This window comes from Globicephala melas, chromosome 4 (assembly GCF_963455315.2).
Source record: "Globicephala melas chromosome 4, mGloMel1.2, whole genome shotgun sequence".
Taxonomy (NCBI): domain Eukaryota; kingdom Metazoa; phylum Chordata; class Mammalia; order Artiodactyla; family Delphinidae; genus Globicephala; species Globicephala melas.
Genome location: NC_083317.1, coordinates 72,140,636 through 72,167,850, shown reverse-complemented (window position 1 = coordinate 72,167,850; position 27,215 = coordinate 72,140,636). Strand labels below are relative to the sequence as shown.

The window sequence follows — 27,215 nt, the reverse complement described above, 5'->3', positions numbered from 1 at the left end:
ACGGACGAGACCCTTAGTGTCAGCAAAGCTGGTGCTGTCAGGTATAAATATGGAGAGGCAAAGTTCTCCTCTGCAAAGCTGATGCTGTTGGACATAAAAATGGAAAAGCAAAGCTCTCGTTTGCAAAGCTTCCTGAACACAGGGTTTTCTACACTCCCCCTACCCTGTTGTTCCATGAAGAGCAGCTCCCTCCTGGTGGCTGGTGCCGTGTAATTGGTCTCTCTTGCCCAGTGCTGTAAGCTGGGCCCTCTCTGGAGGAGAAACCTGGGTTCCCGAAGACATGTGATCAGAGCCGGGGCCCCGCCAGTTGGCGAGGGAATCCCAGGGCAGGTGCTGGGCGTGGAGGCCACGGGGGCATAGGCTACCAAGGTGACAGAGAACTGACCTTCTCTGGGGGCGCTGCACCTCGCTCACTCGCACACCTCACATCTCCCTGCTTGGCCCCGGAGGATGGCTGGTTAGCCAGAGACGGGTAAGATTCCTCAGGGAAGGAACAACCTAAGACAGGCACAGTCGCAGAGGGGCCATCAGGAGAGAACTTGGGGGCCAACAGAGGTGGGGCATAGACCCTCACCCCCCCAACTTGTCCCCATGGCTGTTTCGCTTCCCACGCCCAGCTCAGATGGGACCCCAGGTAGCAGATAAGAGACCTGGCCAATGGCAACTGCTCTCCCGCCGCAGCAGGGCTTTGTTTCCCATTTTCTCCGTGGACCACAGCTTTCCTCTGTGTGGAAGCAAAGCTTTGCTCTGTGTGATTCCCCTTGTTTTCCCCTGCCTTTGCCTAAGGTGATTTTTGTAGGATTGTTATTGGTGTTGGGAAAAATGTATAGTTTTAATGCAGGGGTTTAAGAAAAACCCCAAGTTAGGGTAAAAACCAAGAGAAGAATTGTAGCTACTTCGGCTTATTTAATGATTATATTTGTTGGGGAAATACAATGGTGGGAATATTTCTGCAGTAGCTTTTGATTTTAAAAGAAGAATTGCAAGAGTTATGGCCTCCCAGTGGAGTTATAAACATGTTGGGAAATACCTGGGTATGGTGGCGAGGTTTTATGCAACGGTGGGTTTATTCAATACTAAATAGAATTTAATATTAAATAGAATAGGCTATATGGCAGCTGTTTATAACTTCCCAAGGCCTTTTAGAAGTATAAAAAATAATGTACATTGTTTTGATTATAATGATAGGGTGAGAAAATCTGTGGATGAAATGTTGTATTATTGTTTTTAAGTATTAACAGAATAATGGCTTGATTGAGCAGAATGTGCAGGTACAAGAACACTTTAATCTCCTGAGAAGAACAAACAGAGTTCCTGACGTAGATGTGACCAAGGTGTACCTAACCACAGAAGATGAAAGAGACTGGAGGCAATAAGAAGATTGTTTAACTTGTTTAACCTGCTGATGTAAATTACTTTTGTTCTATGGTTTATGTAAAGGATTTTTTGGCATGGGAATCATGGGAATGAGGTTGTTAAGATTGAAAATGAGATTATGTTATAGTATAAATGCTTTGGAATCATGAAAAATAAATTTGTCAGAGCCTTGCATCCTTTGAGGTGTCTTGTGCTCTGTCCACGCCGACTCCGTCTCCCCTTTGGGTGAAACCTGTTCAGCTGGGGCTGGTCCTCGGCACTGTTGTGCCACATCCTCACCAGCATTTGGTGTTTAATACATTTTGAGTCAAATCCTTTGGGTTTTCCAGGTATAAAATTATGCTATCTGGAAATAGTAATTTTTCCTCTTCCTTTCTGAGTTCTATACTTCTATGTTCTACTCTTGTCAAATCACATTGGCTACTACATACAGAACAATGGATGTAGCTGTAAAAGTGGACAAATCTCTCTTGTTCCTGACTTTGAGTTGGGAGAGCTTCTCTCTACTAAGCACAGTGCTGCCTTTAATATTGAGATAAATATATTTTATCATGTTAAGGAAGTATACACCTACTCCTATTTTATTAAGAGTGTTTACCAAGATTCAGTTGTTGAATTTTTCAGCCTTTATAGAGGTAATCATATGATTCTCCTTTGATCTATTAATATGGTAAATTATATTGATGGATTTCCTAATATTAAATGATTCTCATATTTCTGGAAGATAGCTATTTTTTTAATTACTTGAATTCTTCACACACAAAGAAGCTTTCTTATTTGAACCCTTGTCTCTGAAAAAAAAATTAAATGTGCAAAATACAAAGAAGCTACTCATCAAGTGCTCCTGTTCCTTTAAAAGATCCAAGTTGATTTATATATGAAAAACCCGGTTCCCTATGGCTAGAGAGGCACAGAAAATGGCCCAAAGTAAAACCCTCCCCGCCACTACAAATATGAAGCTTTGCTTAGCTTTAGGTCAGACAAGGGGGGCTCTTTGCCTGAGGACCATCCCTGGGCCCAGGGAGCTATGAGGCCCGGAGCCGCATCTAGCCTTCAGGTGAGTCACTCCCACCTCTTAGGGTCACCAGTCAATTCTGTTAATGATTTGGGATCTGTTTCTCAACTTCTTTCACTATGCTGGGGGCCGAAGGCCAGCACCCCTCATGAGGGAGTGAGGGAACGGGAAGCAAGGAACAAAGGTCAGCGTCATCTGGGCATGGTATGTCCTTTGAGTTTCTCAGGAAATGGCTTTCTGGGCTCAGCAAGGAAATTTGAACTCATGGAAAATGAGAGACCTTCACTTCTACAGAGCAAATCCCTGTGATCACCAGCCTACTGCTTCTCTGTATCTCTGGCTCTGTCCTTAACTCTGATGCTGTCCTTCTAGCTCTCTTCCCAGCTTGGATGGGCCCTTGTCCCTGAGTCTCTGGCGGCGAGTCAAGCAGCCTAGACCGTCCACGTCATAGATACAGCCCAGGCTTCCTAAAGGCTTCAACTGGAGAGTTCCTGCTTTGCTGAGACAGAGCCAAAAGGAAACAGCCCAAGTCAGGCAGCACAGGCGGAACCATATGAAACTGTCAACAATCAGCTAGTTTTGACCTTCAAAAAACAGCTCTGTTACATTGTTCAAACACAAATGCTGCCTTTGAGACCAAAATAGTCACAGAACCAAATCTGTGGTGCCACCCAGTGGTCAGAGCAAGCAAATGGCGCTTGTTTCATTAATCATGATGGTGATGATAACAGAATAACATTTCTGTTATCTGAAATAACAGGTGGGAGTTCCCACTACGTGCTGGGGGTTAGAGCTTTACACAAGTGATTATTTAATGCTATTGTGGTTTAGGGTAATGATTACTTATTTTTATATACTACAAACAGCTCTTCTGAGGTAGGCAGTAGATATTACTATCCCCGTTTTATAGGTGAGAAAAATGAGGCTCAGGGGATTTAAGCAAGTGATGCAGGATCACACAGCTGAGGGAGGCAGACCTAGGTCACACTCTTCACATTCTGTGGTTTCCCTTCCCGTTTTAGGGAGAAGATGAGGCTTCCACGCTGGAAATTGAAACTCGCAGAGGTCCCAGGCCAAGCTGATCCCGATGCACACACCTGATGTCTGAGCACTTCGTGTCATACAGGAGCAGAAGATGTTAGTAGAACCATTAAGGTAGGCCATTAAATCAATAGTTTTTAAAAATGATATTAAAAAGTTTATTAAAATTTTAGAAACTGTATAATTTTTTTTAAATTGGGACTTCCCTGGTGGCACAGTGGTTAAGAATCCACCTGCCAATGCAGGAGACATGGGTTCGAGCCCTGCTCTGGGAAGATCCCACATGCCACGGAGCAACTAAGCCCGTAAGCCACAACTACTGAGCCTGTGCTCTAGAGCCCGCGAGCCACAACTACTAAGCCTGCGAGCCACAGCTACTGAGCCTGCATGCCACAACTACTGAAGCCCACGCACCTAGAGCCTGTGCTCCACAACAAGGGAAGCTACCTCAATGAGAAGCCTGTGCACGCAACGAAGAGTAGCCCCCGCTTACTGCAACTAGAGAAAGCCTGTGCACAGCAACGAAGACCCAATGCAGCCAAAAATAATAAATAAATCAATAAAATTAATTTTTAAAAAAAGAAAGAAAAATCACCACTAAAAAAAAAAATTGATGAAGTAATTGTCAGCTTAGTGAAGTTCACTCTGGAAAATTCTGTCCAAAAATTAATCAGGATTTGTGTAACTTGGATTAAGTGTTTTAATTCAAATCTTCCTTTGGGGTAAAAAGTGTCCTTTAAATCAAATGGCCAAATACTCCCTCCCATGATACCATGGCTGCTTCCTCCCATCCTTTGCCTGGGGGCCAAGAGAAGAAGCTGCTTTGTTAGGCAGGCTGAGGAAACGGTAAAGCAGGCAGGATGCCCCCCCCCCCCAAGGCTCCTGAGCTGGTTGGGCACAGCGAATCGGGAGGGCATCACAATGGCCAAGCCATGGGATACTGGTCAGAGCCATCCTGGCCGCAGAGGGCCAGGACTATTTCAAGTGACTTACCTCCAAGAGCTTTGCGGTTTTCTAGAGACGACAGTGTCATTTTACAGATGGAGAAGCTGGAGCACAGACAAAGGAATCAGCCTGCCCAGGGTCACACATCTGTCTAGTTGGTGGCAGAGCCAGGTCATTACCCAGGTGCTGACTCCCCATCCCAGCTCCTTCTAGACCCCGGATGAGACGGGAAACAGTGTTGCTACAACTGACCTATGACTTGTGAGCTAGAAAAACCACAGGAGGACCTGAGCCAGGACCTCAGCTGTTCTGGAGCCTGCACCATCTGAGAATTTTGTCCCGCTCCATGTGGGCCCAGGGCAGAGATTGGAGGAACTGAAGACAGTTCCAGCACAGGCTCTGCAGCCGTCTTTCAGTTACTTAGAGTCTAGTCCTGATTTCAGATGTTGACAAGGAGGAGGAAGATGAACGAGGAGGGGGGACAAAGGAAGAGCAGGGGGGACTGGAGGACTGGAAGAAGGGGACCCTGACCAGAGAAGAGAAGGCCTCGGGGTTACATGGTTACACCTTCAGGCTTAGGAAGGGCTCTCATACCAGGCTGCTGCTTCTCATGTAAGCTTTGTATATCCGTCTGAACTCTTTTAGCTGCGCCCATGTATCACTTTGATTAAAAACGTAGGCTCAAGCAGGAAAGACTTCAGTTAGACACAAGGAAACTGAAGGGTGACAAAGCCCGGCCCTGGCAAGTAGAGAGATGAAGATCCCCAGGGGGCAGCGGACCCAAGGGAGGGTCAGACAGCACCTTCCAGCTGGGCCAGAGTGGGGGAAATGAGCCCTTGTCTATACTTTATTCAGTACTTCAAACATCTGGTATTTACTGTATGTACATAATATCTCAGTAAAGTAGGTAGGGGCTGTTTTGTTGTTTTTTAATGTGAGGGCTGCTGTGCAGCATGAAAGGGAATACAGGTGAAGGGACTCTGCTTAAGACCTTCCAAAAAACTTTTGGGCACAGAGGGCAGGAGTCTCTCCTCTAGGCCAAGTCAGCCTCCCCCGGCAGGCTTAGTGAAACACTCCGGCGCTAGGGGGCAGTAGTCGCCGGCCACCACAATCCGTCCACAGCCCCGGGGAGCCAGAGGGACCCCAGAGGGACCCGGGAGGCTACGAGCCCCCCAGTGGCGCACCGAGCTCCGTCATGGAGCCCGCGAGTGGGGGGTCGGTCACTCCACGGAGGGACCAGGAGCGGCGGGCTCGGCGGGCCTCGCGTCGGGGAAGGGAGCCTGGGCTCCCGGGCACACAGTGACCTCCTCCGGTCCCGGCTGTCGGGCAACCCTGGGCTAGTGACCTGTCCCCCACTTGTGGAATGCAGAGGGGGGAAGCGGCGCCCGCCGCTGCACTCTTTCCAGGGTGCAGTGCGCTGCGGCGGCGGCGGCGGCTGCAGAGAAGGAGCTGCGTCCGGGTGAAACCGACCCTGTGTCTTCGGCGCGGCTTCCCAAACCAGGCCCGCAGAGCCTGTCCTCCCTGACCTGCTCCACCAACAGAGCAGGTCATCTAAGCCGTAGCAAGCCCCACCCACAGAGAACTCAGAAATTTTTCTTTTGAATGACAAAGAAGTATGGCCTAGAAATGTTCTGCTTAATTGCCCCGCGTGCTAAAAAGTCGGCTCACCAGGCGTGGCTCGCCAAGGAGGGGGCTGCTAGGGGGAAGGGCTGGAAGTGGGGGAGGGGAGAGACCAGCCGCTGCCCGGCGTGCCACGGCCCAAGGGCCACCGGGGACCCTCCATCTTCCCCCCACCTCGCTGGAACCGCGAGGGACGCCTTGGGCGGCCCCGCCCGCCGGTGCGCTGGTCTCCAGCCCTCTCCTCCACACCTCCGCCCCTCCTGGCGCACTGCGTGGCTTGCCTAATTCCCTAGACCGGACAGAGGCGGCCGCGCTGAGGACAAGCCACCCGGCTCCAGCCCCTTGTTCGGGCGGCTCTGGACCTACCCCCTGTGCGCGCTCTAGCGGGGCCGGAAGCCGCCAGCGGGTCAGGTGCAGCTCGGAGCAGCGCTCGGTGAGTCGCCCAAGCAGCTCGGGAAGAGTTGATGGGGGTCAAGGGGGAAGGAGGGAAGGTCAGGGAGGAAGGCGATTGTTTCCATTCTTACCTTTGCTAGCTGCCCAGAGACCAGCAGAAGCTAGACTCAGGAGGCAAGCAAGGGACCTTTGGCCTCCACATTTTCGGGGGCAACTTTCCTCAAACCGGGATCCGCCGGCTCTGAGCACTGACCGGCCCCAATCTAGGGGAGACAGGAAGCTCGCAGTTTTCTTGGGAAGGGGAAGGGAGGCTGTGGGTATCCTCCACTTTCGAGCGCTAGCTTTGGACCCAGACAGAGACCTAGACTTGAATCCTCTCCTACTACCGTGTTGTTGGGTGGTTCCGTAACTTTACTGAGCCTCACTTTCCCCGTCTATAAAATGGGAATATAATGCTACCTCCCAGGGTCCCTGTGAAGATGAAGCCAAAAGACGCTGCAAAGTGCTGAGCCCGAAACCTGTGAGCACAGGTCCGCATGTAGCGGAGAAGAATCGCCACTTCCGGTCTCATGGGGTGCCCTTTGGGCCAGGCCTGTCCTCTCGAAAGGTGAGAGGATGGCCTCCCTGACCAGGAGTCACATGGGGGCACAGACAAGAGCCAAAGCCCTGTCACCAAGGCTGCTCCAGGCGACCCTGTGGCGCTCTGGTTGGTGGCTGTCCCAGCCTTTGCGTGGGATGCACGATATGACGAGGACAGTTTTCCTTAAGGAGGACATACCCCACCGTACCTTCTCCCCCGACGCCTTCACCTCGGGAAACTGGGAACCACTGTCGAAATCATTAACACCTGGAAACTCCCTGCTACAGAGCCGAGTTCCCATTTTCCAGGTGGGAACCTCGAGGTCACAGATGGTTAAATGATGTATGCTAGTTAGTGGAAATACCTTACTCTCTTCCACTCTCCCTTATGTATGTTTAATGCCGTGTGTTGCATTCTCTGTTAATCAAAGGATAAACATGGGCCCGTTTGGGTAGCCAGAGAAGGAGGCACCAGGGACACACATAGCAATGCTTCCACGATGGGGCGCCCTGCAGGGTTTACTGCCGCGCTCTGGGTCGAGGTGAGGATGAAATGCAACACCAAACAGGAAAATGGACTCAGGGAAGCCACTCTCACTCTCTGCCCCTGGGATGGACCCCGGAGTTTGGAACAAGACCTTGCCCTTGAGGGACATGGTCCTGGCGCGTTTTGAGCCAGAGAAGACGCCTTTGGCTGCTGCGCAGGGGCCCCCTTCTCCAGCACTTCCTCTCACGCAGTCTTTAAAACCTGCACCGAATACTGACTGGATCCAGAAAAGGGACTGAACCTTGGGCCCGCCGCCCTTTCCCATAAAGCAACGACCCTGCAGTTTTGTCAGGAAGAAGTTTAAGTTTGAAGGTAAAGACGTTCCTTGGACCATGCTCATTCACAGTTGTGTCTCCAGGACACGATGCTACGCACACAGTGGGCGGCAGAGAAATGTGGGCACCAAGAGCCAGCCCTGGCCCTCTGACTCAGCGAGAAAGACAAGTGTCTCTGCCCAACCTTCCCGTCCTCTCGCTCCACTGACAGTGATCTCTTCCCCACCTTCCTTCCCACCCATCCCAACCCGCGCCCGGCGTAGTGGTTTCTGCTTCTCTCTACCCCTGCCACTGAGATGGTCTCTCCCTGCTGCCTGAGCTCTGACATCTCCCGCACTCGAGCGCGCGTGCGCGCGCGCGCTGGATGCCCCTGTCTGTGGTTATCGTCAACCCCTCCCCTGCTCCACAGTCGAATCTCCACAGCCCTGGGCGCTATCCCTTTACGCCAAAGCCTCTCGTTCCCTCGTCCTTGCAGACACCGGAGGATGTGGGATCTGCAGGATTTGGATCCCCGCTGGGCAGCTCAGTGAGCTTATAGGCATAAATGAGCAGGCTTGCATACTGATTGGGTTTAGGTGAGTAGTTGCCCTGCCCCATGCTGTTGGCTCCACCCCCCTAGAACACCCAGCGGGACCACTCCTCCAGCGTGGCCTTAGCCTGGGGAGCCAGACGCTGGTTGAGCAGCGGGGGTCTCCTTCTGAAGAGCTCCCACACTTGTTAAGCTCAATGCCCCGCTACGTTGCCACCTCCTCCAGGGATCCCCGACTCTATCCTTGACCCTAGCCCCGCAGTGGTCCCATGCAGGTGGGCTCAAGGCGCTGAGATGGATACGAATGGCTCCCAGAACTGGGGGTCCTCAGACAGTACAGAGAAGCAATCAGACGGTACCCGTGGTCGGTGCACAGCCCAGTGCAAGGCCTGGCACAGGGTGCTGCCAAAATGGGGTCAGGGAGAGCTTCTTGGGGGTCCAGGCAGTTTGTTTAATCCATCTTCACAACAGCCCTGAAGTAGGTTATACTCATTTTACAGAGAAATTATACATTGGAGTTGAGAGATTAAGTGCTCTTTCACCATGACAGAGCAAGGATTTGAAACCGGGTCTACTCGATGCCAAAGCTTGTCTTAACCTCCGTATTATAAGCATATCCCACAAAGGAAGCAGTGTGAGCAAAGAATAGAGGAGGAGACTACAGGAAAACGTACTGTTTCTGGAGCACCAAGCTCTGTACACAAAGGGGTGAGAGTGGAGGCTGGAGAGGATGCTGGGGGCCTTGGAGAGAGCCATGGAAGTCACAGTCAGGAATGTGGACTTGGTCCTGAGGGTGGTGAGTGGCTGACCCCCCACCCCGAGGTTTTATACAGGAAAGAAATGCACTCTCTCTCTGGCTGCGGTTAGGAGGGTGGGTGCAGGTCAGGGGGAGGGAAAGCAGAGAGGTGACTGCCATGTACTCTAGATCTTGCTTCTGGATGTTTTTCTCATTATGCACACACAGAAAATGATTCCTTTTGTATGACACACTGGGGTAATAAAGGAGAGGGCTGCTTGCAGCTAGAAGCAACCAACCCAGGGGCTCCAGCCATCTAAAATCCCTGCACAGCCACCCCTATGGCTGAGGAATCTCAGGCAACATGTACCCCGGTCACAGTGGACCTGGACTTAGGTAGTGACAGTGAAGGATGAACAAGTGCTGGACTCAAAGGATGATTAGGAAGCAAAGTTAGTGTCACATAAAAGGTGTGAAGATGGGGCTTCCCTGGTGGCGCAGTGGTTAAGAATCCACCTGCCAATACAGGGGACACGGGTTGGAGCCCTGGTCCGGGAAGATCCCACATGCTGCGGAGCAACTAAGCCTGTGCGCCACAACTACTGAAGCCCGCACGCCTAGAGCCTGTGCTCCGCAACAAGAGAAGCCACTGTAATGAGAAGCCTGCACACCGCAATGAAGAGTAGCCCCCGCTCGCTGCAACTAGAGAAAGCCCGCGTGCAGCAACGAAGACCCAATGAAGGCAAAATAAATTAATTAATTAAATAAATTTAAAAAATTTTTAAAAAGGCGTGAAGATGGCAGATGACCCCTGGGTCTCTGAACTGAATAACTGGATAAACTAGTTCCCTCACTGCTGCAGAGAACATGGGAGTAGGGCTGGGTCATGGGGAAATGATGCGTTCTTTTCGGCTGCCCCGTGTTAGAGGGAGGTGCAGAAGCCCAACAGGAAGTAGATCAGGGTTCTGGAGTCAAACAGACGGGGTCCAACTCCTACGTTCATTAGCCTACTCATTCAGTTACCTTGAGCAAAAAACTTGATCTCTCTAAACCTATTCTTTCATCTATAAGATAGGGATAAGAATAGAATTATAGGGTTGCGATGAGAGTAAAATGAGATAATGTACTGTGCCTGGGACGCAATAGGTATCTAAAAATGGCAATTCTATTATTGTTTATATTCATTATTATTATCAGTAAATCTGAAGCTCAGAAAAGAAACAATTTATGATGTTGTCAAAAGGAAATTGAAACCATGAGAATAAATAAGATGACCCAAAGAGTGTGGTTGATGAGAAGGGAGCACTGACATTTCAGGAGTGGACAGAGGAAGAGGCGCCTAAGAAGAAATGGTCAGAGAAGAAGGAGGAAAGCCATCAATCAGAGCCTGGCATCATGGCAGCCACACACATGACGCAGCTACACAGCTGATGCTCTGTCTCGCTTCCTCCTTGCTAACAGAACCTGATGTTGTTAGGGTAAGCCCTCTCCTCTGGATGTCTGTGTGCCTCAAAGGAGGCAGCCCATAGCCCCAGCTCCCCTGCACTGGAAGGCGGATTCTTTACCACTGGACCACCAGGGAAGTCCCAAGTCTTTAAGCCAGTTTGAGTTTATTTTTGTGTATGGTGTGAGGGTTTGTTCTAACTTCATCGACTTACATGAGGCTGTCCCAACTTTCCCAACACCACTTGCTGAAGAGACTGTCTTTTCTCCATTGTATATTCTTGCCTCCTTTTTTGATGGTTAATTAACCACAGGTGTTGGGTTTACTTCTGGGCTCTATTCTGTTCCATTGATCCATATGTCTGTTTTCGTGCCAATACCATGCTGTGTTCACTATTGCAACTTTGTAGTATTCTCTGAAGTCTTGGAGGGTTATGCCTCCAGTTTTGTTCTTTCTCCTCAGGATTGCTGTGGCAATTCTGGGTCTTTTGTGCTTCCATATAAATTTTAGGATTATTTGTTCTGGTTCTGTGAAAAATGTCATGGGTATTTTGATAGGGATCACATTAAATCTGTGGATTGCTTTGGGTAGTATAGAACATGGCTATTTCTTGTGCCAACCTAATATATATATATATAATTGTATGTGCATTGTTAAGTGTGGGATCATTTTTAATCGCATTATTGGCTCCAGGGATTTTTTTCTTTTGGGGGAGGTAGTGCCTAATCATGTGAATTCATGCTGAAAACCTATATGAGGGTAGGCTCATGGATACAGACTCTCAGGGGAGATTGCCCTACCCCAATTCAATTAGCATCAGAATCCAAGAAAGGCAGTTTCCCTGAGAATTTGGACCCTAGAAAAACTTTAGATGTTGGAATTATCAGATCTAGCATATCAAATAAGTACCCTTAATATAATATAGTAAATAAAAGAGAGCCTCGGGCTTCCCTGGTGGCGCAGTGGTTGAGAGTCCGCCTGCTGATGCAGGGGACACAGGTTCATGCCCCGGTCCGGGAAGATCCCACATGCCACAGAGCGGCTAGGCCCGTGAGCCATGGCTGCTGAGCCTGTGTGTCCGGAGCCTGTGCTCCGCAACGGGAGAGGCCACAACAGTGAGAGGCCCACGTACAGCCAAAAAAAAAAAAAAAAAAAAAGAGGGAGCCTTGAAAGTATGACAAAAGAGGAAGCAGATGTAGAAAAAAGTCAAACAACTCCTAGAAATGAAAAATCGAAATTTAAAATTCAATAGATAAGTTTAACAGCTGATTAGATACAGCTGAAAGGATGATTAGGGACGTGGAAGATAGAACAGAGGAGAGGCAGAGAGTTGGAAAATATAAAATAGAAGTTTAAAAGACATGGAAGATAGACCAAGAAGATGTATCATACATTCAGTCATAATTCTAGAGAGAGAGTAAAGATGAGGGAAGAGGCAATATTTGAAAATATAATGGAGGATTTTGCTTTCTATAGATGACAAAGGACCCTAATCCACAGAGTCAAGGAGCCAAAGAAATTCCGACTATGATTAAAGAAAAATGCACACTCAGAATCATCATAGTAAAACCATAGCACATACTATACTAAATATTAAAACATTAAATAAGGTACTGCATTTTATAACATAATAGAAATCGAGTATAACTTCCAAAGTGTTCGAGAAAAAGGAATGAAGAAAATAAAAACCAATCCAAAAGAAGGCAAGAAAGGAGAGAGAAACAAAAGATAGGAAGGCATGAAAAAAGAAAACACAGTATAAGATGGAAGAAATAAATATATCAATAATTGCACTAAATTTAAATATTTTGAAATAAAGCTGCATTTTAAAGACAAACATTGTCAGACTGGGTAAACAAAATCCAGCTATTTGTTCTTTACAAGAGACATATGAAAGTATAAGTGTACAGAAAGTTTGAAAGTAAAAGGGTGGAAAATGATGTACTAGGTAAATACTAAATAAAAGAAAGGTCATATAGCTATAGGAGACAAAATATTTTAAGGGAAAAAACTTATTAGGGATAAAAAGATAACTGTATAATGATAAAATATTCAATTTTCTAATACGGTATAACAATTTAAAAAAAATAATGATATAGCTTCAAAAATGAGCTGAAATGACAAAATTACATGGAAAATTAGTCAAGACCACTATCTCATGAGCTATTTCAACACACATTTCTGTGATTTTCTGTGAATAAGCAGTAGATAATCATAAAGGACATAAAAGATTTGAGGAACACAATTAACAAGCATGATCTAATGAGCATCTATAGAACTCCATATCCAATAGCTATCCAATATATGGTATTTTCAAGCATCCGTGGAATATCTACAAAACTGGACCATTAAAAATTAAATGCTGGGGGTGAGGGCATGAATAGGCAGAGCACAGAAGTTTTTTAGGGCAGTGAAAATACTCTGTATAATACTATAATGGTGGATACATGTCATTAAACATTTGTCCAAACCCGTATAATGTACAACACCAAGAGTAAACAGTAATGGAAACGGTAGACTTTGGGTGACAATGATGTGTAGATGTAGGTTCATCAGTTGTAACAACTGTACCACTCTGGCAGGGGATATTGATAATGGGAGAGGCTATGCATGTGTAGGGTTTGAGTGTATGTGGGAAAATTCTATACCTTCTTCTCAATTTTGCAATGAACCTAAAACTGCTATAAAAAAAATAAAGTCTTTCTTTTTAATTAATTTTTTTTTTTTTAAATTTATGGCTGTGTAGAGTCTTCGTTGCTGTGCGCAGGCTTTCTCTAGTTGAGCCGGGGCTACTCTTCATCGCGGTGCACGGACTTCTCATTGCAGTGGCTTCTCTTGTTGCGGAGCACGGGCTCTGGTAGTTGCAGCACGTGGGCTCAGTAGTTATGGAACACAGACTTAGTTGCTCCGTGGCATGTGGGATCTTCCCGGGCCAGGGATCAAACCCATATCCCCTGCATTGGCAGGTGGATTCTTAACCACTGCACCACCAGGGAAGTCCAAAAAATAAAGTCTTAATCAAAAAATCAACTGCTTCAGCCATAAAGCATTAGTCAAGGAAGAAATTACAATGGAATTAGAAAATATTTAGAAACAAGAGCTGATGAAAATATTACATAACAAAACCTGTGGGATGCAGTTAATATAGTATTTAGAGAAATATATAACGTTAAATATTTCTCATAGAAAAGCTCAAAAGTTAAAGTCTCAAAATTAATGAGCTAAATGTCCAATCAAAATAACACCCCAAAAAGTAAAAGGAAGAAAAAAAACTATAGATAAGAAAAAGTTTTTAAAAGAAGATGAACAAAGCCAGAAGTTGATTTTTTTTAAATATTCATAAAATTGACAAAATTCTGGTGACAATGATCAAGAAACAAAAAGAAGGCACAAGTAACCAATATTAGGAATAGAAATGAGTTAAGAATACAAGCCACAAACTAAAAAAGGATATTTGTCATGCAATAAATATAAAGACTATATAAAGAATTCCTATACGGAGTAAGAAAAAGATAGACAGCCAGTGGTTCAAAAGGAATTCCACAGAAGAAACATTTCACAAATTTTTGAAAAGGTGTTCGGGAATTCCCAGGCAGTCCAGTGGTTAGGACTCTGTGCTTCCACTGCAGGGGGCACAGGTTCATCCCTGGTCGGGGAACTAAGATCCCACATGCCTCGAGGCGCAGCCAAAAAAGGAAAAGGAAAGGTGTTTAACCATATTAGTAATCAAGGAAATGCATGTTAATACCTATGAGAGTCACAAAATCAAAACGTCAGACAATACCAAGTATAAAGTGAGCATATGAAATGGGGGCACTACACTATCTGCTAGCTGGTAGCAACCTTTGGAAAACAGTTGGCCTTATCTGAAGGTAAAAGTGTGCATACCCATATGGATCTTTTGCCTAAAACACCTTTTTTCTTAATCTTACTGAAAATATCTTTGTTTATTTCTGAATTCTTTCTTCCTTTAACTACAGCATTGATTTCTTCATTTTAATTTTAAATACATCCTTCTTATTCTCTTGATAATGGGATTTGACTTTCTCTTTTTGAATGGGCATTTATTCCCTCACCCAGCTTATATTAAACATTTTAGTATCAAGATCCCATTAAAAATTTATTGAGGACCCCAAAGAGCTTTTGTTTATGTGAGCTGTAGCTATTTACCATATTAGAAATTAAAACTGAGAAATTTTTTAAAAAATAAAATAAAAAACTATGCATACCCTATGACTCAGGAATTCCATTTCTAGGTATGTACTTCAGAGAACTCTTGAATACTAATGTTTATAGCAGTTTATTTTATTTTATTTTTTTAACATCTTTATTGGGGTATAATTGCTTTACAATGGTGTGTTAGTTTCTGCTTTATAACAAAGTGAATCAGTCATACATAAACATATGTTCCCATATCTCTTCCCTCTTGCGTCTCCCTCCCTCCCACCCTCCCTATCCCACCCCTCCAGGCTGTCACAAAGCACCAAGCCAATATCCCTGTGCCATGCGGCTGCTTCCCACTAGCTATCTACCTTACTACGTTTGTTAGTGTGTATATGTCCATGACTCTCTCTCGCCCTGTCACAGCTCACCCTTCCCCCTCCCCATAACCTCAAGTCCGTTCTCTAGGAGGTCTGCGTCTTTATTCCTATAGCAGTTTATTTTTCTTTGTTATGAATAAAAAAGAAAAATCTTGTAACCCCCTGGAGGTGACCTAGCTGATAAACAACAGTAGAAGGGTAAGTAAATAAGCTTCAGTATATTCACCCAGGGGAATACCGTATAGCAATGAAAGGAACTGCAGCTACAGAGAACAATATGGTGAATACCATTATCAGAACATTGGGGGAAAAAAGCAAATCACCAGTGAGTTACATAAAGAATTATCCCATTGATCTAAAATTCAAACAGTTACAAACACTGAATTATTTAGGGTGTGATGGTCAGTTTTTTGTGTCAGTTTGTGTAGGCTAGAGTTCCCAGTTATTCAGTCAAACACTAAGTGTTGCTGTGAAGGTATTTTATAGATGCATGAAAGTCCATAATCACTTGATTTTAGGTAAGGGGGATTATTCTAATAATAATCTGTATGGACCTGTTGTAATCAGTTGAAAGGCCTTCAGAGCAGAGCTAAGGCTTTCCTGAATAAGAAGAAACTCCCACTGTGGACTGCAGCTTCAGCTCCTGCCCAAAAGTTGCAGGCTGCCCTTCCCAGTGACCTACCCTGCAGATTTCGGACTTACCTAGCCAGCCCCACAAATGCATAAGCCAATTCCTTGCAATAAATCTTCTTAATATAGGTCTCCTACTAATTCTCTTTCTCTGACTGACAGATTTTGGTCCTGGAGGTGGTTCTAGAGGAAGAGAATCTTAAGGATAAATTTCCTGAACAGGTCCTGGATTTGCTGGAACTGTTTCTGTAGTCTGATTAGATTTAAAGGCACAAATGACTCTATTTCAAGTGGTAAAGAAGGTACTGGTAGTCCATGGAGTGATGATATTAGAGATATGAAAAATATTGCCATTGGATACTCCAGGCAAGGGTTTGGATGACCTTTGAACTTTTTTTTTTTTTGGCAATGCCACGAGATTTGTGGGATCTTAGTTCCCCGACTAGGGATTGAACCTAGGCCCTCAGCAGTGAATGCACTGAGTCCTAACTACTGGACCACCAGGGAAATTTCCTGGGTGACCTTCGAACATTTTAATCAAACTAAATAGTATAATGAGATTGGCTGGTGGTTCCTAACTGTGCTGGACAAATTGGGAAAAGAGAAGGATAAGCTCAAGGCTTTAAATTCCCAGCTCAAAATCCTCATAAAATGACCCAAAACCTGGCCGAAAAACAAACCCCATATCTCACTCTGTGAGTGGCTGAATTATAATGCAAATTGAATCCCCAGTCTCAATGGTATCTACTGTTAAAGTGAGGGCACTGATTGCGAAGAGATGGGATACTGAAAGTTGGAATGAGGACAAGTGGGAAGACCCTGAGAGAGATGGGGATGTTGAGTCCCTCAATTCTGGTGAGACTTTTCGAGCAGTAGAAGCAGATTTTCCACTGGCATCTGAGGGGATTAACCCTGCACTGGAAACTGTAATGGCCTCCCCAAAGCAGCTGCTTTGCAAGACAGTGCTGTTTCTCCTCAGGACCCACTCCCGCCCCTCCCTTTGCTTCTAGACCTACAATTAGACTCAAGTCCCAGCATGTCCCTAAAGGTGAAGTGTAAAGCAGGAAGAGGTGTGCTATTCACCAAAAACACTGCATGATTTCCCCAATTTATACAGACAAAGTCAGGGAATATGAGATTGGAATGTTAGAGTGGAGTACTTCTGTAAGACCTGCTCGTCAGCCCCAGGAAGGTGCAGAGGACACATTTTTCACCACAACACAGAGGAATACTTACAAAGGTGGGAGAGACTATTAATACCAGCAAAGGAGTGATGTCCCTCTCACCCCTGCAGCCTCATCCCACCAAGCCTGGCAGAGAAGAGAAGGGCCAAGACGCACCTTTATCGGTACTTTTCTTAGTTCCTCTGATCAGACCAGCGTGTCATGCACCCAACCCTGAACAAATTAGTGTGGCCAGTGGGATGGGAAATGTTATTTGGCTTAAACAATTCAGGGTCTATACCTGGGTTGGGGATGGGATCAAATCCCAAGCCACATAGCTGAAAATAGGTGATGGGGGTGAAGAGTACAGTTCTGAGTGGGAATTCTGACTACTGTTAACTGGAAAGGGGGAATAGATGGTGGGCACTAAACAGGATGAACTTCCTCTGTTGCTGCAGAAGGAAAATAGTACAGACTAGGACCCAGGCTTGCTATGTACCGACTCACACCAGGGCGGGGCAGGCTGGGTTTCTGTGTTCCCTATCAGTGTAATGGATTTGGTGTTTTAATCTAATCATGTAGTGAAAGTTCCATACTTGAAAAAAAAGTTCTATACTTGAGAAAAGCTTCAAACACATGCATAAATGTATCTTGACAATTGGACTATACCAAATCCTGTTTATTATCGTAGTCAGTAGAAGTGCTGGTTTTGAGGATCTCCTAGTGTTGGAGGAGGTCATAGAGAACATGTGACCCACGAGCTGGACCCCGGCAACTGGAGGCCCCTCACCACCTCCCCATCCTTGGAATGTGTGCTCTGCTTGTCTTCCTCACGCTAGAAGCTGCCCAAGGACACAGCTTTGAGATAGTCATGTGGTGCTGAGACCATCTGGACGTTGTATGTGATGGAGCCCAGTTCAGTCCTCTGTATAAACTTCAGGATTCTGGCAGGCGGGTGTGGAGATCTGTTCATCTTGCAGCCACCCAAGACAAGCTTGGTAAGTAGGTTCTCTTGCTTCTTAAACCTGCCACCTACCAATCTGCAGTGGTTTGCCTCTTTCTTCAGTCTCTCCCTGCCCTTCACCTATGGGGCCAGTTTCAGAAGCTCCCAAGAAGGTTGCAAACTAACACCTAGGTGTCTGGAGCAGCATGGATTATTATTTGTGCCTCAACTAAAAGTAGTAATAGCTTTTAGCTTTGGTCACTTATACATGCAAACTCTGTATACTAAGTGCCCTCCACGCATCAGCTCTTAAATCTCCCTCAACCCTGTGAGCTTGATATTATTATCTGACTTTCCTGATAAGGAATCTGAGGTTTAGGGATATAGGCAGCTTGTCCAAGGTAACACAGCTCCTAATGGCAGAGTTGGAATCTGAACCAGGCCTACAGGACCGCAAAGTTTGTCCTGTATGATGGGTATCGTGCTTTGCCCCTACCCCTATCTCCACCCCACACCCCTGCCCTGTCCTGCTGTATCAAATTGGCTATTAATGAAAAAAATTCAGATTCAACCTTTGCTTCCCAGTGCTAAGTTTGGCCTCATCTTCTCTCTGAAAACTCTAAAAGTCAGGATATTCACTGGCTCTGGAAAAATAGTCTGCACAATTCAGTTGCAAAGTTTGAGCAGAGGCTGAAAAACTTATCTTTTAAACTCTATGAGGTTTTAGTATCAGGAAGCTCCTTGTCATCATCTGCCAGATCCCTGTTCTGTTGCTTCACTTTGTCTTGTCTCCTCTGTTACGACTTGATGTCATACCTGAGAACAATAGCTGTTTATGGTCAAGCTTTAAAATATCAAAGTCAGGAAGTCAGGGAACCATATGTATTTCTGGAGGAGTAACAAACACGTTGTCAGACTTGTTTTTCTATGATAATTTACTGGTGTTGATACAAAGGTCCATCATGCCGTGGACTCAGATTCCCACTGATCTTTGAGTCAAGGGAGTGAGAACCTCCACCAAGAGGAGTCTGTTTGGGCTGCTTTTACAAGATACCACAGACTGGGTGGCTTTTAAACAACATAACTTTATTTCTCACAGTTCTGGAGGCCGGAAGTCTGAGATCAGGGTGCCAGCATAATGAAGGCCTTCTTCCTGGTTCATAGCCAGCAACTTCTCGCTGTGTCCTCACATGGTGGAAGAGGTGAGGGAGCTCTTTTATAAACGGGTGGTGTCTCTTTTATAAGGACACTAATCCCATTCACGAGGGCTCCACCCTCATGACCTAAGCAGCTCCCAAAGGCCCCACTTCCTGATACCATTAGAATTTCAGAATTAGAATTTCAACATATAAATTTGGGGAGGGGGTGGGCACAAACATTCAAACCACAGCAGTGTTTCCATCACCTTCCAAAAGGTAGGATCCAGGATGTGTGAAAGTTGGAGGGAGTGACTGAAGACCATGGGGTCGAATGTAGTTCGTTTTTGCAAAGAAATGGATGGAATCCATTGAGGTTCCTAAGTTTTCAGAAGTGTAAGAGCCAGGCTGCCATGCTTGCTTGTGAATAGGAGCTGGTGAATAGGATGGGGCTGTGAGACCCAGATTTGGAAGGTACCCTAATCCTACCTGCAAATGTCATATTTAGACACTTAGCAAAATGTCATATTAGGAAAAATATTTAGCAAATGCCATATATAGACACTTAGCAAATATGGTTAGCAAGTAACCAGGTTACTCAACAGAGGTCTCAGTTTCCCCATCTGTAAAATGGAGATAATACGACCCACTGCCCCAGACTGTGGAAAGGATTAATTGAGATATGGATGTAAAGTTCCTGGCATTTAGCAGGTACTTAGTAAATAGCAGCTATTATTACTAACATTTTTATTGTGTATAGACCCATATTGAGTTTGTTCAGGCAATTGAACATATAATTTATAATAACCAACAAATGTTATGCTCCTCAGATGCAGGTCTGTGGAACCAGAATAGCATCTGTAGCAGCTGAAGTCATCCTAGGCTCTTGGCCCTGTGTCCTGGCAGCAATTTGATATGAAGATGGCAGCCAGGGTGCTGTGGGGCAGCCTCAGCCTGCTCCGCCTGGTGTGGTGTCTCCTTCCGCAGACAGGCTACGTGCACCCAGATGAGTTCTTCCAGTCTCCTGAGGTCATGGCAGGTAAAGCTCCCCACGTGTGGTTACAATAAGCTGCAGCAAAGTCTGGTCAAGGAGCTGATTGGCTATTTAGTGCGGAGGGAGAAAAATGTCTGTGCAGATGAGCAGTAAATCCACAAGCCTCTTTGGCATAATAATTTGGGAGTGGGGACTTCGCATCTCCTTCCTGAGTGGTGACATTGACCTTCTAAATGATACCGATGAAATGCCAGCCTCTTTGACATCTTCCTGCTTATAACAACAGTACAGGTCATTCAGAACAAAAGCTATTTTGGGCTTCTCAGTGGAAGGATTTTAGAGTTGGGCTTCCCCAGTGATTGGGGAAACTTACACAGGGCTGTAACATAAAATAATAACGAAACTTTTCTTCTGTAGGTTCATGTGATGGCTGAGGGAACCCAGACCTAGAATGCTCACTTTTTAGAACTTAACTTCTAGGTGGTATAGGACACATCATGAAGATGGTTGCTGGAAACCTTGAGGCCTTTCAGATACTGTGGTCACAAGGCTTCCTCCTCATGGTTCAAGATGGCTGCTTGTGCTCCAGGCATCAGGTCTGACACCAAGTCTTTCCCGCCACCAGAGAAGAGATAGGCATGCCTACATTCTTTAAGGGCATATTTTGAAAGTCACATACTTTTTGCCCATTCCATCCCATTGGTCAGAATGTATCATGTGACCACACGTACCTGCAAATGGAAGCTAAAAAATATAGTGTTTATATCTGACCAAATGCCCAGCTAAAGAGACTAAGGATGAAGGAAGGAATGGATATTGATTGGGAAGATATCAGCTATCTCTGCCACAGGGCTCAACAGGTGGATTTGTTTTTAAAGTTGAAAGGTCCAGTTTATTTTTCCACAACCCCCCCCCCCCGTTTTTTTATAACCTGAGCCAGTAAAAAGCAGCCAGATTGATCTGATCCGAGGTTTTCTGTTTCCCTTTCACCTTCTGACAGAGAGGAAAAAACTGCCAAAAGGCCAGAAGAATAAGGAGAAGCAAAGAGCCTTAGACAACCAGCAGTGTTATCAAATGTGAGATGTTGTAGAGCTTGGAGCTAAGATGCAGAAATTAAGAGTTCATTTTCCTCACCCCCACCCCTTAGAGCTCTGGGACAGTGGGGCACAGAGTCACAGACTAGCCCCAGGCAGCAAGTAATTTTAATTACATGAGTATATTCTTAATTTTAAACATTAAGAATCATAGACAAAACCAGTCGCTTTTGACCATAACCACAGTTGCTTATTCCCTTCCCCCATTCTCACACTGGCTGTGCTGGCTAACAGTCATAATCACGGAGATGCGTTTTTGACTCTGACTTTGGAGACTTTAGAACTCAAGGAGAGGAATGGGGCCTCCCCCTGCTCCTCCTCATACATCCTGTCCAGGACACACTGTTACCTCACTTCCCAGGTGTGGGCTGTGTAACGAACCATCACAGACCTAGCAGCTTAAAACCAGCAGCTCACAGTTCTGTAAATCAGAAGAAGTCCAGCCTGGGCTCTCTGGTCAGGGTATCATAGTATGGGCTGGGCTGGGTTCTTGTCTGGAAGCTCTGGGAGAAAATCTGCTTCCAAGACGATTCTTGCTGTTGAACGCATTTAGTTCATTGAGGCTATGGAACTAAAGCCCCATTTCCTTGCTCGCTGTAAGCCACGGGCTGCTCTCAGCTCCCAGAGGCCACCCACATTCCTTGCCAACTGCCCCTTCCACCTTTCAACCAGCAAATCCTTTCACCTCTGATGTCCTCTTCTGCCACCAGCTGGAGAAAAGTCTCTGATTTACAGGGCTCATGTGATTTTTGTCACACACATCTGGGTGATCTCTGTATCTTAGGGTCAGCTGACCCCTGTGATGTAACCTAATCACAGGAGTGAACTCTGTCATCTTCCCAGTCCCAGGGATTATGTCCGGCATGTACACCAGGGGGCTGGAAAATCTTGGGGGCCATCCTAGGATTTTGTCCGTAATATCCTCTGCGCTGGGACCTGGCTCACCTCTCCTTCTCTCTCTGCAGAGGACGTCCTGGGCATAAAGGCCGCGCGGCCCTGGGAGTTTCACCCCAGCAGCCCCTGCCGTACAGTGGTCTTCCCACTGCTGACCTCTGGCTCCGCCTTCTGGCTGCTCAGGCTCTGGGAAGAGTGGGGGCCATGGCCTGGCCCGGTGAGCGGCTATGCGCTGCTGGTCGGGCCCCGCCTCCTCCTCGCTTCCCTCTCCTTTGCCCTGGACTTGGCCGTGTACCACCTAGCCCCACGCTGGGGGGCAGAGCGCTGGAACGCCCTGGTCCTGCTGTCTGGTTCCTACGTCACCTTGGTCTTCTACACAAGGACCTTCTCCAATGCCATTGAGGGGCTGCTCTTTGCGTGGCTGCTGGTACTGGTATCCCCCCGTGTAGCTGGGAGCTGCACTCCCAAGAAGCCTGCTCCAGGCCCGTCGTGGCACAGTTGGCTTCTTGGGGGTGTCATGGCTGCTGGCTTCTTCAACCGGCCCACCTTTCTGGCCTTTGCTCTGGTCCCCCTCTTCCTCTGGGGTACTTATGGAGCCACAAACCCCAGCTTCAAGTCGCTGACCAAGGAAGCCCTGGTGCTGCTCCCAGGGGCGACCCTCACAGCAGTGGGGTTTGTGGCTGTGGACAGCTGCTATTTCTCCAGTCCATCTAGACCCAGTACCCTTGTCCTTACACCTGCCAACTTCTTGTACTACAACCTGGATCCCGTAAACCTGGCGAGGCATGGCACACACATGCGGCTCACTCACCTGGCAGTCAATGGCTTCCTGCTCTTTGGGGTGCTGCATGCCCACGCCCTGCAGGCCGCGTGGCAACAGCTGCGAGCCTGCCTCCAGGCCTTCACACAGATGGGCTTCCCAAGGGCACTGGCTGCCCGGAGCCTGCAGTCCAGCCCCAGGTCTCACCTCCTGCTCCTCTACTTCATGCCCCTGGCCCTGCTGTCTGCCTTTAGCCACCAGGAGGCTCGGTTCCTAATCCCCCTCCTGGTCCCCCTCGTCCTGCTTTGTAGTCTACAGACCCAACTGGCACCCTGCAAGGGCACCCTGATCCTCTTCAATGCCCTGGGTGCCCTCTTCTTCGGCTGCCTGCACCAGGGGGGCCTAGTGCCTGGCCTGGGGCACCTGGAGCAGGTGGTTCGCGCTCCTGCGCTCCCACAGGTACCCACCCACTACACACTCCTATTCACCCACACCTACATGCCCCCCCGGCACCTCCTGCACCTCCCGGGCCTCGGCTCGCCCGTGGAGGTGGTGGACATGGGCGGGGCTGAGGACCAGCTCCTGTGCCAAGCCCTCGGCAACCTCACCAGACGGCCAGCCTGCCACGTGGCTGGTGGGCCGTGGCTCTGCCGCCTTTTTGTGGTGACCCCTGGCACCACCAGGTCTGCCATGAAGAAGTGCAGCTTCCCCCTCAAGAGTGAGACACTCATCTTTCCCCACTTGACTCTGGAGGACCCACCGGCCCTGTCCTCCCTGCTGAGTGGGGCTTGGAGGTACCATCTCAGCCTTCACATCCTGGAGCTGGGGGAGAAGCCTGACAATATGACAGAAAAGCCCCTGCCCAAGACTCAGCCATAGGTGAAGGTGCTGCTCCACCTTCTAGGTAGAGAGCTGGGCTGGGACAGAGCCCTGACTCTCTTCCTTCCCTTTCCCTTCCAGAATCCCCACCTCTCCTGTGCACAGCTTTTGACTGCTCCACCTTCTGGGTAAACTGACACCCATCTTCCCTCAAAAACCAAAGATCTGACCAGTCACAGTCCTGATGCCAAGGTCCCCAAAGAACCTGGTGAAACCAATGACGCAAAATGCCTGTTCCTGCCCTATTCCTTCCAGCCACTGTGATGTTTTTTAAACATATAAATAGCACCTGATTGTGAAAGGAGACAACAATCTCCTAATGACTTGCCTGAATGACTCGCCCCAAACCTTCCAGGATGCCTTACCTCTTGCTGTCATGACAACCCTTTGGCTTCCTAGATACCTGGAAGGAGGCAGTGTAGTGATGTAGAAAGAGCAGGTAGCTCATATTCAGAGGAGTTAGTTCTCGTCCCTGGTCTGCTACACACTGGCTATGTAATCTTAAGAGAGCCCCTTCCCCTCACCCAGCCTCAGTTTTCCAGTCTGTACAATGGATCAGAAGGTCTCTGAGGTGTCTGCCAGCTAACACTGTGTCATTCCTGGGTCTGCAGCACATGTTCCCTGGCCAGACAGACATGTCTCTCCCAAAGCTCTGTAAGCATAGAAGTGGGTGTGGCATATTTAATGGCACTTCAGGGCCTACCTACCGTCTCAGTGCTTGGTTATTACCAAAAAAAGTAGTTCTGGAACTTTTCTGCCCACCCACTCTCTTACTCCTGTCCCTGAGAGAGGTGATGGAACGTTTCTGCATCTCACCCTTGAGGGATCAAGCCCAGATGTTCTCCCTTCTCAGTTGGCCCCAGTGGGAATGGAGATAGAAGGCTCAGTCAGTATCTGGTGGCACTTGAGCACAAAACCTTAAATGTGGTCTGGTCACTCTCCAAGCTCAAAGCTTCTGTCTGGATCCCCTTCACAGGATGGAGAGCAGACCCCGGGCCAAACCCACACCTGCCGCCCTGGTGGAAGCCATCAGACCGGGGCGTGTTGCTCCTCACAACACAGGGCGCCCCCGCCCGGTCCGCTGGGAATATGAGGGGCTGTGGCACTAAGCTTGTCCTCGTTCTCCTTCCTCACGCCCCTGCTATCTCGTGAGAACAAGAAGCACCCAGGCCACTGAGAGCAGTATGCTGGAGGAGCACAGAGCAGGCGGCCAAACCTATACAACCGACCAAACTTGAGCGCTTTTCTAGTCCCGCCTTCTGCTGGCTAAAGCCTCGGGTCATCTTAAAGCTCCACCCACCGCAGGCAAGCTGCTCTGTGGCTGCTGCTGGGTCCTAGTGCCACACTTTGCTCAGGACTCCAACCCCAAGGGAGAGGAAAGTCAGTGCCATGCTAGTAAATGTTTAGCAACCCGTTCTCTAAGGGCAAACTAGCCCCCATTTGTGGTGTTTTCTGACTTGTGTGGTGTAAATACTCTTACCGTGGCTGATTTCAAACTACTAAAATGATGTTACTCAACTTGGGAGGAGATGCTAAGGATCTCTCTCCTGAGCTGGCTGTTCAGCTGGCTGTTCGGCTATTTCCCTATTGAAAACTCTACAGTACCTGTTCATGACAGTTCACTGTTGTTTTGGTTGGTTTGTTACGAACTTCAGATTGGTCTTCCTACCTGTACTGCTTAGCATCATCTCTGGCACCCGACAGCACTTATTTACTTTGCAGCCAAAGATGGCTTTTCTGCCCAACAGATAAAACCAAATGCCACCTTAAGACACCCCAGATTCAAAGGTCCCAAATTCCTCTGGGCTTCTCGGGACTTCTCTTCTCTTCCCCAGTTGGGTTCTCAACCTCAGAATTCCCTGGAGGAGCTGTTGGTGTAGCAGTCCGTGTAGACTGTAGTGATATGACCTGTAACAAATTTGTCTGTAAAGTGTTGGTATCTAGATTTGTGTGGCACCAAGGGGTGATTTGGAATTGTCCTGCAGGATAGTGGAGTGAGTTACTTCCCTGCTTCACTTTCTGACAAAGCTCAGAAGAGCCTGAAAGGTATGTTGGGAGATTGTTGTCACTGGGGATGGTGGGAAGAATTTGGTCTGCTTCTTTAGTAATAGGGTACCTGGTGGGATGACAAGCCACTGACTACGAACACTGGAGGCTTCTCCAACAAAGCAGGAAGGCATCCAAATCTCCTCTAGCTGGAGCAGAAAGGACCCAGTTCTCTCTCTCTGCTCTCAGGCTCCTTTTACAAAAACGGAGGGAAATTAGTTCCTTCACACTTCTTCTGCAAAAAATAAACTGCCTTCATTTCTTGCTTTCCTTCCTTTCTTACCAAGTGGCCAGCTTGTCCAGAAGCTTCATTGCTTCCTGCACTTCCTTTTTGTCTCTGCTAGTCTAGAAAAAGACCCAACTGTGAGTGTGCTTGTTTATGTGGAGGGTAAGGGATTGGGCTGGGGACGGCTAACATTCTGCTCCTCTGATATTCAGATCCAGAGACCAAGGAGTGGGATTGAAACCAATGTGGCAAACAAGGCAGTAGAATGAACAAGCTCCTCTGGCTCCTCACTGCCAAGGTCAAAGGAGAGTCCAGTGAGTTGCCTCTGGTCTGGGAGAGGGAGGACAGGAGGGTAGGATGCCAAATTAGAACTCTGTCATTAGGAGAGTGGGACACTGGCCTCAGAGAGGATTAAATAGAAGCCCCTCTGATGGGAAGACTGGAGGATGGAATGTCAAATCAGAACTTTGACCATTAGGAAAGTGGAGGACAGGCTGCTTTTGCTTCTCCACCCTATCCAGTGACTATCAGAATGCCAGAGTACAAACTGGTCACCAGCCTAAAAGCTTCTTGGGCTTCGAGCTTTCTAGATTGCAAGATGAACTGTGTAGCCTGATTAGAGACAATCAATGCATACAATGGATTTCCTAATCGTGGGTTTGTTAGCTGGAGCATAGCCTTTAGAGTGCATCCCAGACCCTCTAAAATAGGGACAAGGAATCCAGGTAGCTTGTTCCATGGTAGGCAGTTGTCCTAACACCCAGTGATGATAGTGGTTGGTGGCAGGGAAGGGAGGCTTTGAAGGTCAGGGTAAATGTGATTAGGGACGTGGGCCCTGGAGTCAAACACCTGTATTCACATTCCACTCTGTAAGGCCTTGGGCAACTTAAGTAGCCTTATACTTCCTCATATGAAAGTTGTCTTAAGGAGTGAGATAACCCACACAGCGTGCAGTTAGCAAGTGCCCAGTACAGAGTAAGTACTCAATATGTGCTAACTACTATTACCATAGGCCTACAAGTCCCCAGGAATCCTAAATCCACCTTGCCAGAGAAGTAGGGAGCTCACACTGAAACCATGGGTAATGAGTCAATCCATTTCACCTGCCTTCACTAATCAAGGTCATTTTAAGACTCACAAGGCCTCCAAGCAGCACAAAGCCTAAACAATAAGATGTTTGATGGAGTTGTTTTCCAGGAATTTGCAGTTGGCTGTGTCTAGTTCAAGCTCTGGGCATGCTCCTGACCTTTTGACATCAGAGGGCCGAAAACTCCACCGGCAGAGGCAGGTGGTGCTAAAGCCTCCATTTTTCAAGCTGCAGATGCATGTGGCTTAGTTACACCTGTGCAGAACTATAATTATCACACCTTTCTCCAATCACCTTTCCCCACGCTCCCCACGTCTCAGG

The 27,215-nt window shown here is 47.4% G+C and overlaps 1 protein-coding gene across 2 annotated transcripts; it reads left to right on the top strand.

Annotated features, from left to right (window-relative positions):
• Positions 1-6,131: 6,131 nt before the first annotated feature.
• On the top strand, positions 6,132-25,948 carry PIGZ (phosphatidylinositol glycan anchor biosynthesis class Z). Of its 2 annotated transcripts, XM_060298232.1 has the most exons (5): positions 6,132-6,431; positions 17,675-17,833; positions 18,878-18,980; positions 19,745-19,953; positions 21,968-25,948. In XM_060298232.1, exons 4-5 carry the CDS (start codon positions 19,830-19,832, stop codon positions 23,533-23,535), a joined length of 1,692 nt encoding a protein of 563 aa, XP_060154215.1. In that variant the 5' UTR covers positions 6,132-6,431; positions 17,675-17,833; positions 18,878-18,980; positions 19,745-19,829; the 3' UTR covers positions 23,536-25,948. The 2 variants fall into 2 exon arrangements, with proteins under 2 accessions (XP_060154215.1, XP_060154214.1); XM_060298231.1 differs by lacking the exon at positions 18,878-18,980.
• The last annotated feature ends 1,267 nt before the right edge of the window (positions 25,949-27,215 follow it).

Excerpts from the sequence above, each read along its gene's own strand:
- PIGZ (XM_060298231.1), top strand. The coding sequence starts at position 19,830 with ATGAAGATGGCAGCCAGGGTGCTGTGGGGCAGCCTCAGCCTGCTCCGC. Across the intron at positions 19,954-21,967 it reads GTCTCCTGAGGTCATGGCAG|AGGACGTCCTGGGCATAAAG; the intron begins GTAAAGCTCCCC and ends CTCTCTCTGCAG.